Below are 12,570 nucleotides of genomic sequence, written 5' to 3' on the forward strand. Positions count from 1 at the left end.
GGTCCTATACCGCAACAATCCAAAGGCCACAGATGCATACTTGCAGCGACTGAAGTTAGTACCAAGTAGGTAGAGGCTATACCGATAAGGAAGGCGGATGGAAAGGAGTGGCCAACTTCATCAAAGAAAACATAATCAGTAGGTTTGGCATACTTAAAGTAATGTTGTCCGATAATGGGACCCCCTTTGTGAACCGCCATGTGAGAAAACTGTTAAACACTTTTCAGATCAATCACCACAAGTCTACCCCGTACTACCCGTAAGGGAACGGATAAGTTGAGGCAACCAACAAAATTCTCATCCAAATATTGAGTAAAATGATGGATGAAGCGGAGGGCACATGGTCTGAACAACTCCATGTAGCACTCTGGGCGTATAGAACGTCAAAGAGGAGGCCAACTCAGGCAACCCCATTTTCCTTAGTATATGGGTCTAAAATTGTGTTGCTAGTTGAGTTAGTGTACCCTCAGCAAGAATGGCTATGTCAACACACTTTGTTCCAGACAGAAGAAAGAACGACATAGAGGCAACTGAAGAAAGAAGGGATCGGGCCTCGCGGGCAATGAAAAAGTATCATCAGTCCATAGCTTGCACCTACAATCAGTTTGTTCAACAAAGGGAGTTCAAGGAGGGGGACTTGGTGTGAAAAACAGTGGACGCAATCATGCGGGGCCAACCAATCCCCAAGTTGTCACCCAGATGGGAAGGCCCCTATAAAGTTGCTAAGGCAAACAGTAGCGGGTATTACTGGTTGACAAGAGTAGATGATTGTTTCAGAACTGGCCCTATCAACGCCAATTATGTCAAAGAATATTTTCCTTAATTTTTTTTTTCAAGAAAAAAAAAAGGGGTTGTAAGTTTCTTTGTTAATACTTCCAAATCAAAGTGTAAAGAAAGCATCATATACTTAGTAAACCTATTACTCTTGTAAACCCTTAGTGCAAGAAAAGTTTTCCATACTTAGTGAAATTTTGTCCATGTAAAAACCTTAGTCGTGATGAAGTTCTATTCATGGCCCGAGTTTTGCTTGTCTTTAGAAGTTATGTAAAAGATAGTGAAAGGAAGACAGTAAAGTAAGGCTCACTATCTTTGCTTCTCATAGACATCAAAGTTCTCTATAGCATGACTACAGTGTTCAAAAGGAAAAGAAGAAAGAAAAAAGATAGCAAAAGTACAAAGAAAAAGAGCCATAACAAAACAACAATGCATCAAATCAAGCACTTCATGAGGGAGTCCATCAGGGTCACATCCCCAGACAACTGAGCAACCAATGCAGAGTCCTTTTCTTTGAATTGAGCTAGGTTCTGTAGGTGCTGCTCCAAGGCACCCTCACACTCCTTGATAGTCTCCTCCAAGGATGCAATCATCGCCACATTGTCTGCATGCTCAAGGAAGCCATCGATTGCCTGAAGCCTATCCCTCATCCACGATAGGTCCAAACCATTCCTCTCAAAGCCACTTAGGTTGGCCTCAACACTTTCCACGAACTTGCTGGGGGTTGTCAAAATTTCTTAGTAGCGAGGCCGTAAATAAAGCCAACAAGTGACTCTAGCAACGTTGTTTGCACCATAGATCCAGGAACGTGAAAAGTAGTGAAAGTCTAGGGTGTAGCGCCTAGATACCGGCAAGGATAGGGGCGACTTTAGAAGAAACCCAATAACTTAGAAAAGGAACCCTCCCTGAGGGCTGTGGGTACTCTCTTACACCACCGCCAGCCTGGATCGCAGGGGGAGATTTGCAGAACGACTAAAGTTTTGAGGACGACGAACCTCTCTCGAGGATGACTGCCCAACGGCGTTGGATTGTGTGGACATGGGGAGGTCATCCATTGGGTAATCTCCAACGTTCAGATCCGGTACAGCAGTAGTATCCATCCCAGTATGAAAATCTTGGGATACCCCAATGTTAGCTGGCACTTCAGAAAAATGAGTGGGGTATAGGTCTGCGAGCTGCTCGAAGGTTGCCGAAGCAACTGGGTCATAGGTCCCAGTGACAGCAGTAACAACATGAGTGGTTAGGGTGACAGCTACCTCTGCAAGTCGGTCTAAATTTTGGGGGACCACAGTAGGAATAGTGGAAGCAGCCGCTACACTTGCACTCCCCTCAGCCACTTGGACATTTGGAAGTGGGGTCTGTTTAACTAATGTAGACTCAGTGGATTGAGAAGAACAACCAGAGACAGCTTCAAAAGGAGGTGGTGCAACTTCCAGCAGCTCTCTTACGCCGCAATCTTCCCTTAGGACCTTAGGGAGAAAATCCTCTCCACCGACAGAGGAAAGGTCAGAATGAGCATAATCAACAAGGTTTGAGGGCTCTTCACCCTCAGCAACTACACTCTTTGCAACTCCCATAGCAGGGGGAACTTGTTCACTTTCGACAAATGGGGCATCATGATCTCTCCCTATATCTGTAACCTTAGTCTCACCAATCGGCTCAGCCTCCGCAACAGGCTCAGTCACTGCAATTGGTTCGGCCTCAGCCCTTGGTTCCTCTTCGACATCTGGAAGTACCATTCTGTGAGTTCTGAGCTTGGTGACCCTTGAAGCAATGAGAAGGTCGTCATCGTCGTCTAAATCTAAGAAAATGTCGATGGTAGTCGAAGGACCTTCGGGACCTGAATGTAGTATAACCGAAACGGTACCGCGCTTCGAGAACAATAAACCCTGACAAGGAAGAAGACCATGCGACTACTAAGTGAAGATAAAATTTCCTAAAGAAGTATGAAAAAATGCAGAGTATTTTTCTAAGTATGAGTACCTTCCGAATTCTTTTCCTGCATGGTGAGGTGGCCTCAGCGATTGATGCCGCTACCTCCTGGACTGTTTTCAATCTGGAGCGGGTTATGCATACTGTTATGCCGACTTGAGGGGGGCCAATTTGCAAAGGTTGAAGGACATTCCCCTAGACGGGTGAGGCTCCTCTAAGGTAGGCAGGGATAGAAGCTTGAAACAGTAAAACACACTGGTCTGTTTTCCATAGCCAGAGGGAAGACGAAGGGATAAGTCGAGTTGCAGAATAGGTTCCGTTGTAGGGACAACCGGATCGCTGTTACAAAAGTTGAAGAAAGAATTCAGGTTGCGGTGCCAGAACAAGTTATCAGGCGTGAAGGTGCCCTCTCTCCCAAGTAAGGGAAGCTCCATGAAGCCTAAGCCCTCCACAAGTAGAGTAGTATAATCACAAGCAAACCGTTGAAAGCTCTGGTGGAAATCAGTCTAAGGTGGAGGGGCATGTGGGATGCCCTGATTCATGCTAAACTACCTAAGGACCCTATCTGGTTGATAGACTACGCTGGACATGCGCTCTACGTTCCACACGGGTAGAAATCTGGGACGTATCATAGCAGCAATAAGAAGGGAGTTGGCCTGGACACTGTTGAGAGAGAAATCAACATGACGTGCCTCAGAGAAATAAAATGGAACCACAAAGATGCCTGGAAGAGGCTGAGTGAAGGGACAGAACACACACTCCATGTGATCGATGTGATCCATTAAGGGCTTGTTGGTGTCAATGCCAGACCATCTGGAAATACGAGGGAGAGATTGGCGTACTTGTCTTGTGACGGGCCACCCCTCTGCATCTAGGAAGAGATGACCCTTTGCATCAAGGACTTCATCGGTAAAGAAGGGCTCGGGTTCTTTGGGGACGGGGCCCACAGCAGGGAACCGTTCACAGAAGAAGGCGGTCAAAAACTGGGTATGAACAAAGCTCGACACATCGTAGCGGCCCATGGATCTCTCCATGTCCGAATGGATGAGGTCGAGGTGGAAATATAAATTTCCTAAAAAGAGGGGCCATGGGGATTTGACTACCGTTGCCCAGTTTGACAGCGAGAGGGAACACCAAAGGATTGTTCCTCTCAGCAGGGTTGTTGGGAAGAACAAGAAAGGAGATGAAATAACTGACGAAGGCGGCCAAGTACAAGTTCTCGCGGTAACCCGGGCCAACTATAGAGTCGCAATTGTCTTCAGTAACATCACCCACAACTGGTTGCATGTCCTTGAAAAAGTGCTTTAGCCAAGATAGATAGGTGGTCTTTTCTCTTTTGGGCCTCTCTGGAAATAGTTCCCCATTCCATAGATTGTACCAAGAGCCGTACTTCCGTGCCTCTCAAAATGCACCCTAGAGGGCAGTCACAGCAGTCTGTTCCGCAGTAGTCAGCAAAGTGGGGTCAAAAGGGTAGTCCCCACGGGTACTTAGACGAAGTAGAACAACAACATCTTCAAGGGTTGGTGTTATTTACCCCCAAGCCAGGACAAAAGTGTGAATGTCGGGGCTCTAGCGGGAAAGAACCGTATCAGTATTGGTTTGCACCTTGCGCACAGACAACTTTGTCGAAATCAAAATAGCGTTGAAGAGATGAACATCCCTCAAACGCTGCTGAAAATCATTGTCCACATTGACATCATCAACCCAAAGAGACCAGTCTGCCGTAGGGCCCGAGTAGGTGCGGTAACAGATGTGTGTGTGAAGAAAGTCACCGCACTCCACATGGAACCGCAGCATAGAGGCTGGGTTCACCATGTTAGCGTCATCCCAAAAGGCCTCACCAAAGGGGTGCAAATGTTCTTCTAAAGAAAGGGCTTCGGGAACAAAGGAGTCAACTACCTTCCAAAGTGGATCAATAAGCCCCCTAAAAATATGGGGCACTCCTCCGCTCAGTACTGGGAGGGACAACGCTGTCGGGTAGAAACCTAGTGGTGGCCATGAAGGAGAATAAAGAAAAGACAAGAAGACTTTGGAAGGTGGGAACTAGAAAGAGAAGAAGACAATGAGACAAGAAAGTGTGTTGTGGCGGAGGTGGGGGAACCGGTGGACCAAAGGGGCACTATTTATAAAGAAAGCAGCAAAAGGGTGCCAACACGCTTCCTTAGGCCCATTATGACTCATCAGTCAAAAGGGGCACCTTTTCAGAGCCAACGCAACTTTTAACCCAACCGACGCAACCCCTGGGTTACTTGCTGACGTCGTGCACGTGCGGGAAACAAGGAGCGTCTCTTATATGCGCATGGGCAAATGTAGACGGTCAGAAATTAAGCCCCAAATTAAGTATGGACCAAAGTGTCAGGGTCGCCATTTTAAGGCGACCAGGAATGACTGAAGGAGAATGGGCTAAAGCCCAGGGAAAGTGGGCTAATAGTGGGCCGAAGCAGGTCCAACACGCCAAGGGTCTAAATGAACTCCATGAAGGAAATTGCCTAAGTGAGGTTGCAAAGAAAACATATGTAGCTGGAAAGTTGTCGAGGCACTTTGCCTTAAAGCCGCCATTCCTAATATCTTCGGTTCTGTCGCCATCCGAAGTTGATGAAGGAAGGAGAAAACTGAGGAAACTAAGTTGCAGAGGCAGTACTTGCAGTGCCCAAGTTGCAGAGGCAATTTGTTAGTGCCGCCATCTCTAATATTGTCGATCCTGCCGTCTGAACTCACCGCGGGAAATAGTTACCGCAGCAACTACGACCGCAGTAACTAAGTTGCAGAAGGAATATCCTGACAAGGTGATGGCAGCCTTTGAGAGAGGCTTTCCTCTACGAGTAGAGGCTAGTGCTTGGCACTGATAGTAGGCCCCCTCCAAAGTTTATTAACTTGGCGCTGACAATAGGCCCCAAGTCTTACTGGTTGGAGTTAATAGTAGGCCCATAGATACCAGTATACCATGGCGACCTTGCGAAGATGGGAGCAGGGCAGCCCGAGCACAAGGGACAACCTTTCCATTCACCTAGGTTATGGACCTGCATTGGTTGCACAGACAGGAGCAAAGAAGCCCCTTTGGGCTTGGTGCTAAGGCACAACATGGCTGATAGCAAGCTTGACTGTGGCCTTCGCCCTGCGAAACTGGGGAGTTTGTGGTTAGGTGACTAAGGGTAGAGGTTTCACTAAGGTGAACACAAACATGACCGACAGCAGGCTAATGGAGTCCTGAGAATGCATGTACTGACCAAATAGAACCGAGAAGGCAAGTGCAGCGGCATGGTTCATCGCTGTAAGTGCACTTGCTGAGGTTCAAGCTGAGAAGGCAAGTGTAGAGGCAAACACTCCGGCTATAACTGCACTTGCTGAGGCTTAAAAGAGAGTTGCAACACCAAACACTCCCATCATAGCTACACTTGTTGAGGCTTGAAAAGGTAGTTACGGAGGCATACATACAGTACACAGTACATGCAGAGGGACACATGGCACCTTCATCCTGGTGGCTCAAGGAAGAATATTTTGTGTGATCTTTAGGGACACCTGTCTTCTCTCTATTTGGCCACTTGGTGTCCTCTTTGTACCAAGGAAAAGCCTATAAATAGGACCCATTTCCCAAGGTTCATGAGGAGGAATTTTGGGAACTTAGGGGAGATGCTGCCCATTTGCGCACTGTCATTGTCATCTTCTTGAGCTACCTGCTTCACCTTCACCCAGCCACTCACTCTCCAACATTCTAGATATTTGCTGCTGCTCATTCTCCAGTCATTCCACCACTCTTAGACCATTAGCATAGTTTTGGCACTCTAATCATCTTCCTAACCTTGAACACCTCTACATTTCTAGCAACTTTACTGGGGAGGCTGCTCTGTTGATGGTTCATACTCGCAGTGGTTTACACATTTGACTGGAAAAAATGGCTAAGAATGAAGTTCAGTAACCCCCAAGATAGCAAGGCTCTTCCAATGGCGGGGTAGCACATGCGGAGGACTGTGACCACAGTGTTGTAGTTGAGGCAGTCCAGTTACTCCAGGACACATAGTGGGAGCTTAGCAAACTCTTACTGAGGCTATTATGGCCTTGGTGTCTAGACCAGCCACAGCGCAAGCTCCTCCGCCTATAGCACTCCCAAACCCAGTACCTAACCTGTTCCCTAAGGTTCAGGCTCCGATCCAAGTGCCTTCAGTGGTACCTCAAGCGAATGGTACGGCTACTGGTTTTGTTACCTAGGAGCAGACTGGACCATTCCAGCCCACTCACTTTGTTTCTCTAGCCAATGTACAAGCTATGCTCGAGCAAGAGCGTAGCAAAAAGCAACTACCACCTCTCCCCAACCCAGATGTGAAACGCTCATACTCTCAGGAGATATTGACCATGCCATACCCAACTGGGTATACAGTGCCCAAGTTTATTAAGTTCGATGGGAAACAAGGCAATGTCAGAGAACACGTCGTGAGGTTCATTGAAACTCTTAGTGTCCATGGCAGTGACCACTGTCTGCGCCTTCGGGAGTTCTCCAAATGACTTACTGAAAGAGCTTACAGCTAGTATGTGAACTTGGCTCCCAACTTGATCAAGAGTTCGGAGAAGATAGTGAACAAGTTCCACACGAAGTTCTTCCAAGTCCAAGAGAAAGTTACAACCCTCACACTTGGGCGAGATGTCCAAAAAGAAGTTGAAGATATGCTAGACTATGTTAAGCGGTTCCAAGATAAGGCTATTGACTATCATGAACCTGTGAATGAGGCCCATTTAGTCAGCATATGTGTGGAGGATGCCATACGCAACTATAAAATTTTCTTGGTGAACCATAATCTGCCTACCTTTTCAGCCTTGGTTGAGGCAGCTAGGAACTTCAGTACCACTGGTCCTCTGCATAGATCTCATGACAGTCACTGCTACTCCCGCAGTAGCAGAGTTGCTACGGTAACCTTTGTAGGAGGGACTGCTCAAAAGGGAAGGCGTTATCCTCTCGAAAGAGGAAAAGTTATGAGGACAGGAATCCATATCCTTGCAGCCTTGAGAATGTTAAGGCCTTGGTTAAAGAATAGGTAGCCGATGGTGAACTTAGTTTGCCACCGATTGATGTCCCTCCAACCAAAAAGGGCAAAGAAAGCCCAGATTATTGTATCTATCACAAAACCACCAAACACCTTACTAGAGACTGTTGGACTTTGAAAAGTATCTTCAAGAACAAAGTCGACTCAAATGAGCTGAAGTTCAAAGATGCCGATAATCGTGATATAAGGAAGGACCCTTATCCTAACCACAAAGAGAATGGGAAGAATGTACATATGATTAGATACCTTGGGCCTGTGCGCGAGGCCAAGAAGTATGTGCCTTGGCGTATCTAGGAAGATTATGGGGCCATTACTTTCCTAGAAGCAGACATACCATGCACATTTCCCCATAACCATCCTCTTTTTGTCACAGCTTACATCAATGATGTAGAGTTCAAGCGTGATTTTCCTCAATGGTGGGGCGTCCATAAACATCATTACTACAAACACCTTTGCAAAAGCTGGAATCTCAGAGTCCAAGATGGTTCACCAACCCATCACTGTGACGGGTTTTGGTGGTGAGAAAAAAGTTACTAAGGGCCATGCTATCGTGGACTTTGCAGTTGGTGAGATCCGTTTCGCAACTAAGTTCCATGTGATTAAAGCGGACACAAATTACCATATGATACTTGGCAAAGCTTGGATGCACCAATGTGGGGCAATCTCGTCAAGTTATCACCAATGCATGAAGGTAAAGTTGGGAAAGCGCACAGTAACCATAAATGCGTCTTAACAGCCATTCGAAGTGGATGAGGCACACTATTCGGATGTAGTTTTCTTTACTGAGTTGCCAATGGATGAAACTCTAAGGGCTGGTAAAGTTGCAGTGGTAAAATTACCAAAGTAAGAAGATATTCGGGATGCAGAGGCTGCTCCAGAAAGTAGTGGGCAGAAAAGGAGTAGCAAGGCCACAGGTCCTCCGCCCAAGATTGTTAAGGTACGCAAGGACGGCAAGACAGTTTACTACTTATGATAGTCTTGGGGGCCATACTTCATACCTTGGAAGGATGGCCCCAAGACGAATAAACGTGACGGTGATGAGTCCCAAGAAAGCTTGGTAGAGTCGCCTGAGCCCGCCCTTGAATGCATGCAAGATAGACCCAAACTGGAGCATGAGGTACTTGCTGTGGTCAACCTCAGCGACTTACCAGGGCAGAGCAAGCCCGTGTTTATCAGTGATACAATGGCTCCAGCAGCTAAGGCAGGATTGATAACACAACTAAAGCAGTACAGTGACGTCTTTGCTTGGACATACGATGAGATGCCTAGTCTTGACCCACCCCTTATTACTCATCATCTGGACACTTTTCCAAACTCTAAGCCAATCAAGGAGCATGCTCGAAAGTATCACCCTTATCTTGAAGCAAAGATTAAAGTGGAGGTAGATAACTTACATAGGTCTAAGATCATTGAGCCTATACAATACCCAACCTGGTTAGCAAATATTGTGCCTGCGAAGAAGAAGAACGACCTGATCAGGGCTTGCGTAGACTTTCGTGACCTGAATAAGGCCTGCCTGAAAGATGAGTTTCCATTGCCCTTTGTTGACACACTTGTCGATTCTACGATGGGCCATCAGATGTTCTCCTTCATGAATGGGTTCAGTGGTTATAACCAGACCAAAATGGCATCAGAAGATGCAGAAAAGACGGCTTTTAGAACGCCCTTGGGAAATTTTTTCTATACGGTGATGCCCTTCAGTTTGAAAAATGTGGAGGCAACCTACCAACACGCTATGACTGCAGTGTTCCATGACATGTTGCATCATGAATTGGAAGTATATGTGGATGATCTAGTGGTCAAGTCTGCTGAGGCAAACCAACACCTCTGTGACTTGGAAAAAAAATTTCAGCGTTGCCGCTAATTCTGCCTAAAGATGAACCCTGTCAAGCGTGCCTTCAGAGTTACCACCGGCAAGTTCCTTGGTTTTCTTGTACACCAACGGGGGATCAAAGTAGATGGGGATAAGATGAAGTCAATCATGGAGATGCCACCACCACACTCTCAAAAGGCCTTGAAGAAATTCCTAGGCAACGTGTCATACCGTAGAAGGTTCATTCCAGCCCTTGCTGAGATAACCTTTTCCTTTGGGACACTGGAATCACAAGTTTGAATGGTTGCAAGAATACCAACAGACATTTGATATGGTGAAGAAAGCACTTACCTCTCCACTTACAATGATTGCCTCACAATCCAAAAAGCCTCTACTACTGTACCTGACCTTTACACCTTGGTCTATTGAAGCTCTACTTGTCCAAGACATGGATGGCATTGAGAAGCCAGTCTATTACATCAATCGCAAAGTCAATGGTGCCGAGTCGTGATATACCCTAATTGAGAGGCAGTGTTTACCCTTAATCTTCACATTGCAGAAGTTGCGCCACTATTTTTTGGCACACCCGATCCAGGTTGTGACCCGGAGTGATCCATTCCGTTACTTGCAGAGCAAGCATGCTCTAACTGGAAAATGACAAGATGGCTTTTGGTTCTAGCAGAATATGACATCACTTGTGTTACTCCCAAGGCTATTAAGATCCAAGCACTTGCAGACTTACTGGCCCAATTCCCATCTGGTGGACATGAACCTGTAGAGGTACCTCTACCAGGTGAGGTCCATGTCTTAGCAGCTGTAGTTGAAACTTATTGGGACTTAAAAATTGATGGAGCTTCTGGAGCTGGGAAAGGTGGAGCTGGCATAACACTAACCAGTCAAGAAGGAGAGAAGTTTCATCTATCATATAAGCTTGACTTTGAATGTTCAAACAACGAGGCTGACTATGAGGCGTTGATACTGGGTCTAATTGCTACCCAAAAGAAGGGCCTCCGCAAGTTGAAAATTTGGGGCGACTCCAAGCTAGTTGTCAAGAAAACAATGGGTGATTTCATCTTGAAGGAGCCTCTGTTAGCCCCATATAGCATCGTAGTTCAAAGGTTTCTCACTCAGTTTGATGATGTCCAAACCCAGCATACCCCTCGAACATACAGCCGTTTCCCCAATGCCTTGGCTACATTGGGGACAAAGGTGGATGTACTAGATGATATTATAGCCATCATCATCGAGAAAAGAACAACACCAATAGTGTTTGCCGAAGAACATACAGAGCAAGTTGCTGAGTGGTGGAAAGCATATATAATCCTGTAGTTGAAAACAGGCTAGGGAACAAACAAACCAGCAGAACTTGCATCATTTATGCTCCTCATAGAAGAGTTGTACTTTTACGGTCCCAATAACCAGCTGGCAAGGTGTGTCAATAGACAAGAAGAAACTTACAGACTTAAGTAGATCCATGCTAAGTCCTTTGGAAATGGAGATATCAGTCTATACTGACAGATATAGAGGCAAGGGTATTACTAGCCAGAGATGGAAAAGGAAAGCATTGAGTTGCAGAGGCAATATGCAAAATGTCAGTCCTACCCTAAATCTTAAGCAGTGAGGAATGGAGGCAGCTGTATATTGACTATCTTGGAAATGGCACACTGCCTGAGAGCAAAGCCGATGCTATTAGAGTTCAGAGGCGGGCCCTTTTCTTCCTTCACCCTGGCAAGCTGTACCCGCAAAAGCCTTGCAAAGAAACCTTTGGCGTGTTTATCAAAGGATGAGGCAAACGAAGTACTGAGAGAAGCCCACAAGGTAGAGCATCAAAGAGCACAGCGATTATATGGGCACCTTAATCACCTCGGCTGCTGCTGGCCGACAATGGAAGAAGATGCTAAAATCTTTGAAAGGAGATGCCAATGTTGACAGAAATTTAGGAACTTGATATTTGCACTGGCGGTTGAACTGCACAAAATCAAGACCCCTTACCTCTTTCATGCTTGGCATTTGACCTGGTAGGTCCTATAGATTGATACTTGTATCAATTGAAGTTAGTTCCAAGTGGGTAGAGGCTATACTGATGAGGAAGGCAGATGGGCAGAAGTGGCCAACTTCAGCAAAGAAAACATAATCTGTAGGTTTGGCATACCCAACGTGATGTTGTTTGATAATGGAACCCCCTTTGTGAACCGCCATATGGGAAGACTGTTGGGCACTTATCAGATCAAGCACCATAAGTCTACCCCGTACTACCCGCAAGGGAACGAACAAGCTGCGGCAACCAACAGAACTCTCATCCGAATATTGAGTAAAACGGTGGATGAAGCAGGGGGCACATTGTTTGAACAACTCCATGTAGCACTTTGGGCATACAGAACGTCAAAGAAGAGGCTAACTCAGACAACCCCATTTTCCCTAGTATATGGGTCTGAAATTATGTTACCAGTTGAGTTGGCAGTACCCTCAGCAAGAATGGCTATATCAGCATATTTAGTTCAAGACATCAGAAAAAACGACATAGAGGCAGCTGAAGAAAGAAGGGATCGAGCTTCGCGAGAAATGGAAAAGTATCATCAGTCCATAGCTCACGCCTACAATCAATCTTTCAACACAAGGAGTTCAAGGAGGGGGATTTGGTGTGGAAGACAGTGGATGCAATCGTGCGGGGGAAACCAATCCCCAAGTTCTCACCTAGATGGTAAGGCCCCTACAAAGTTGCTAAGGCAAGCAGCAGGGGGTATTATAGGTTGACAAGAGTAAATGATGGGTTCAGAACTGGCCCTATCAACGCCAAGTATGTCAAAGAATATTTTCTTAATTTCTTTTGTTTAAAAAAAAAAAAAAAAGAGTTATAAGTTTATTTGTTAATACTTCCAAAGCAAAGTGTAAAGAAAGGGTTATACACTTAGTAAACTTGTTACTCTTGTAAACACTTAGTGCAAGGAAAGTTTTCCATACTTAGCGAAATTTGGTCCATGTAAAAAGCTTAGTCGCGATGAAGTTTTATTCATG

At 45.9% G+C, this 12,570-nt stretch overlaps 1 protein-coding gene across 1 annotated transcript; it reads left to right on the forward strand.

Annotated features, from left to right (window-relative positions):
• The first annotated feature begins 10,209 nt into the window (after nt 1-10,209).
• LOC145803811 (uncharacterized) lies at nt 10,210-12,309 on the forward strand. Its single transcript, XM_082897168.1, has 3 exons — nt 10,210-10,880; nt 10,978-11,146; nt 11,614-12,309. The coding sequence occupies exons 1-3, from the start codon at nt 10,210-10,212 to the stop codon at nt 12,307-12,309; spliced, it is 1,536 nt and encodes a 511-aa protein (XP_082753294.1).
• Nucleotides 12,310-12,570: the final 261 nt, after the last annotated feature.

The sequence above is a fragment of the Camellia sinensis genome, chromosome 12, assembly GCF_055761805.1.
Source record: "Camellia sinensis isolate YWXY chromosome 12, ASM5576180v1, whole genome shotgun sequence".
Lineage (NCBI taxonomy): Eukaryota > Viridiplantae > Streptophyta > Magnoliopsida > Ericales > Theaceae > Camellia > Camellia sinensis.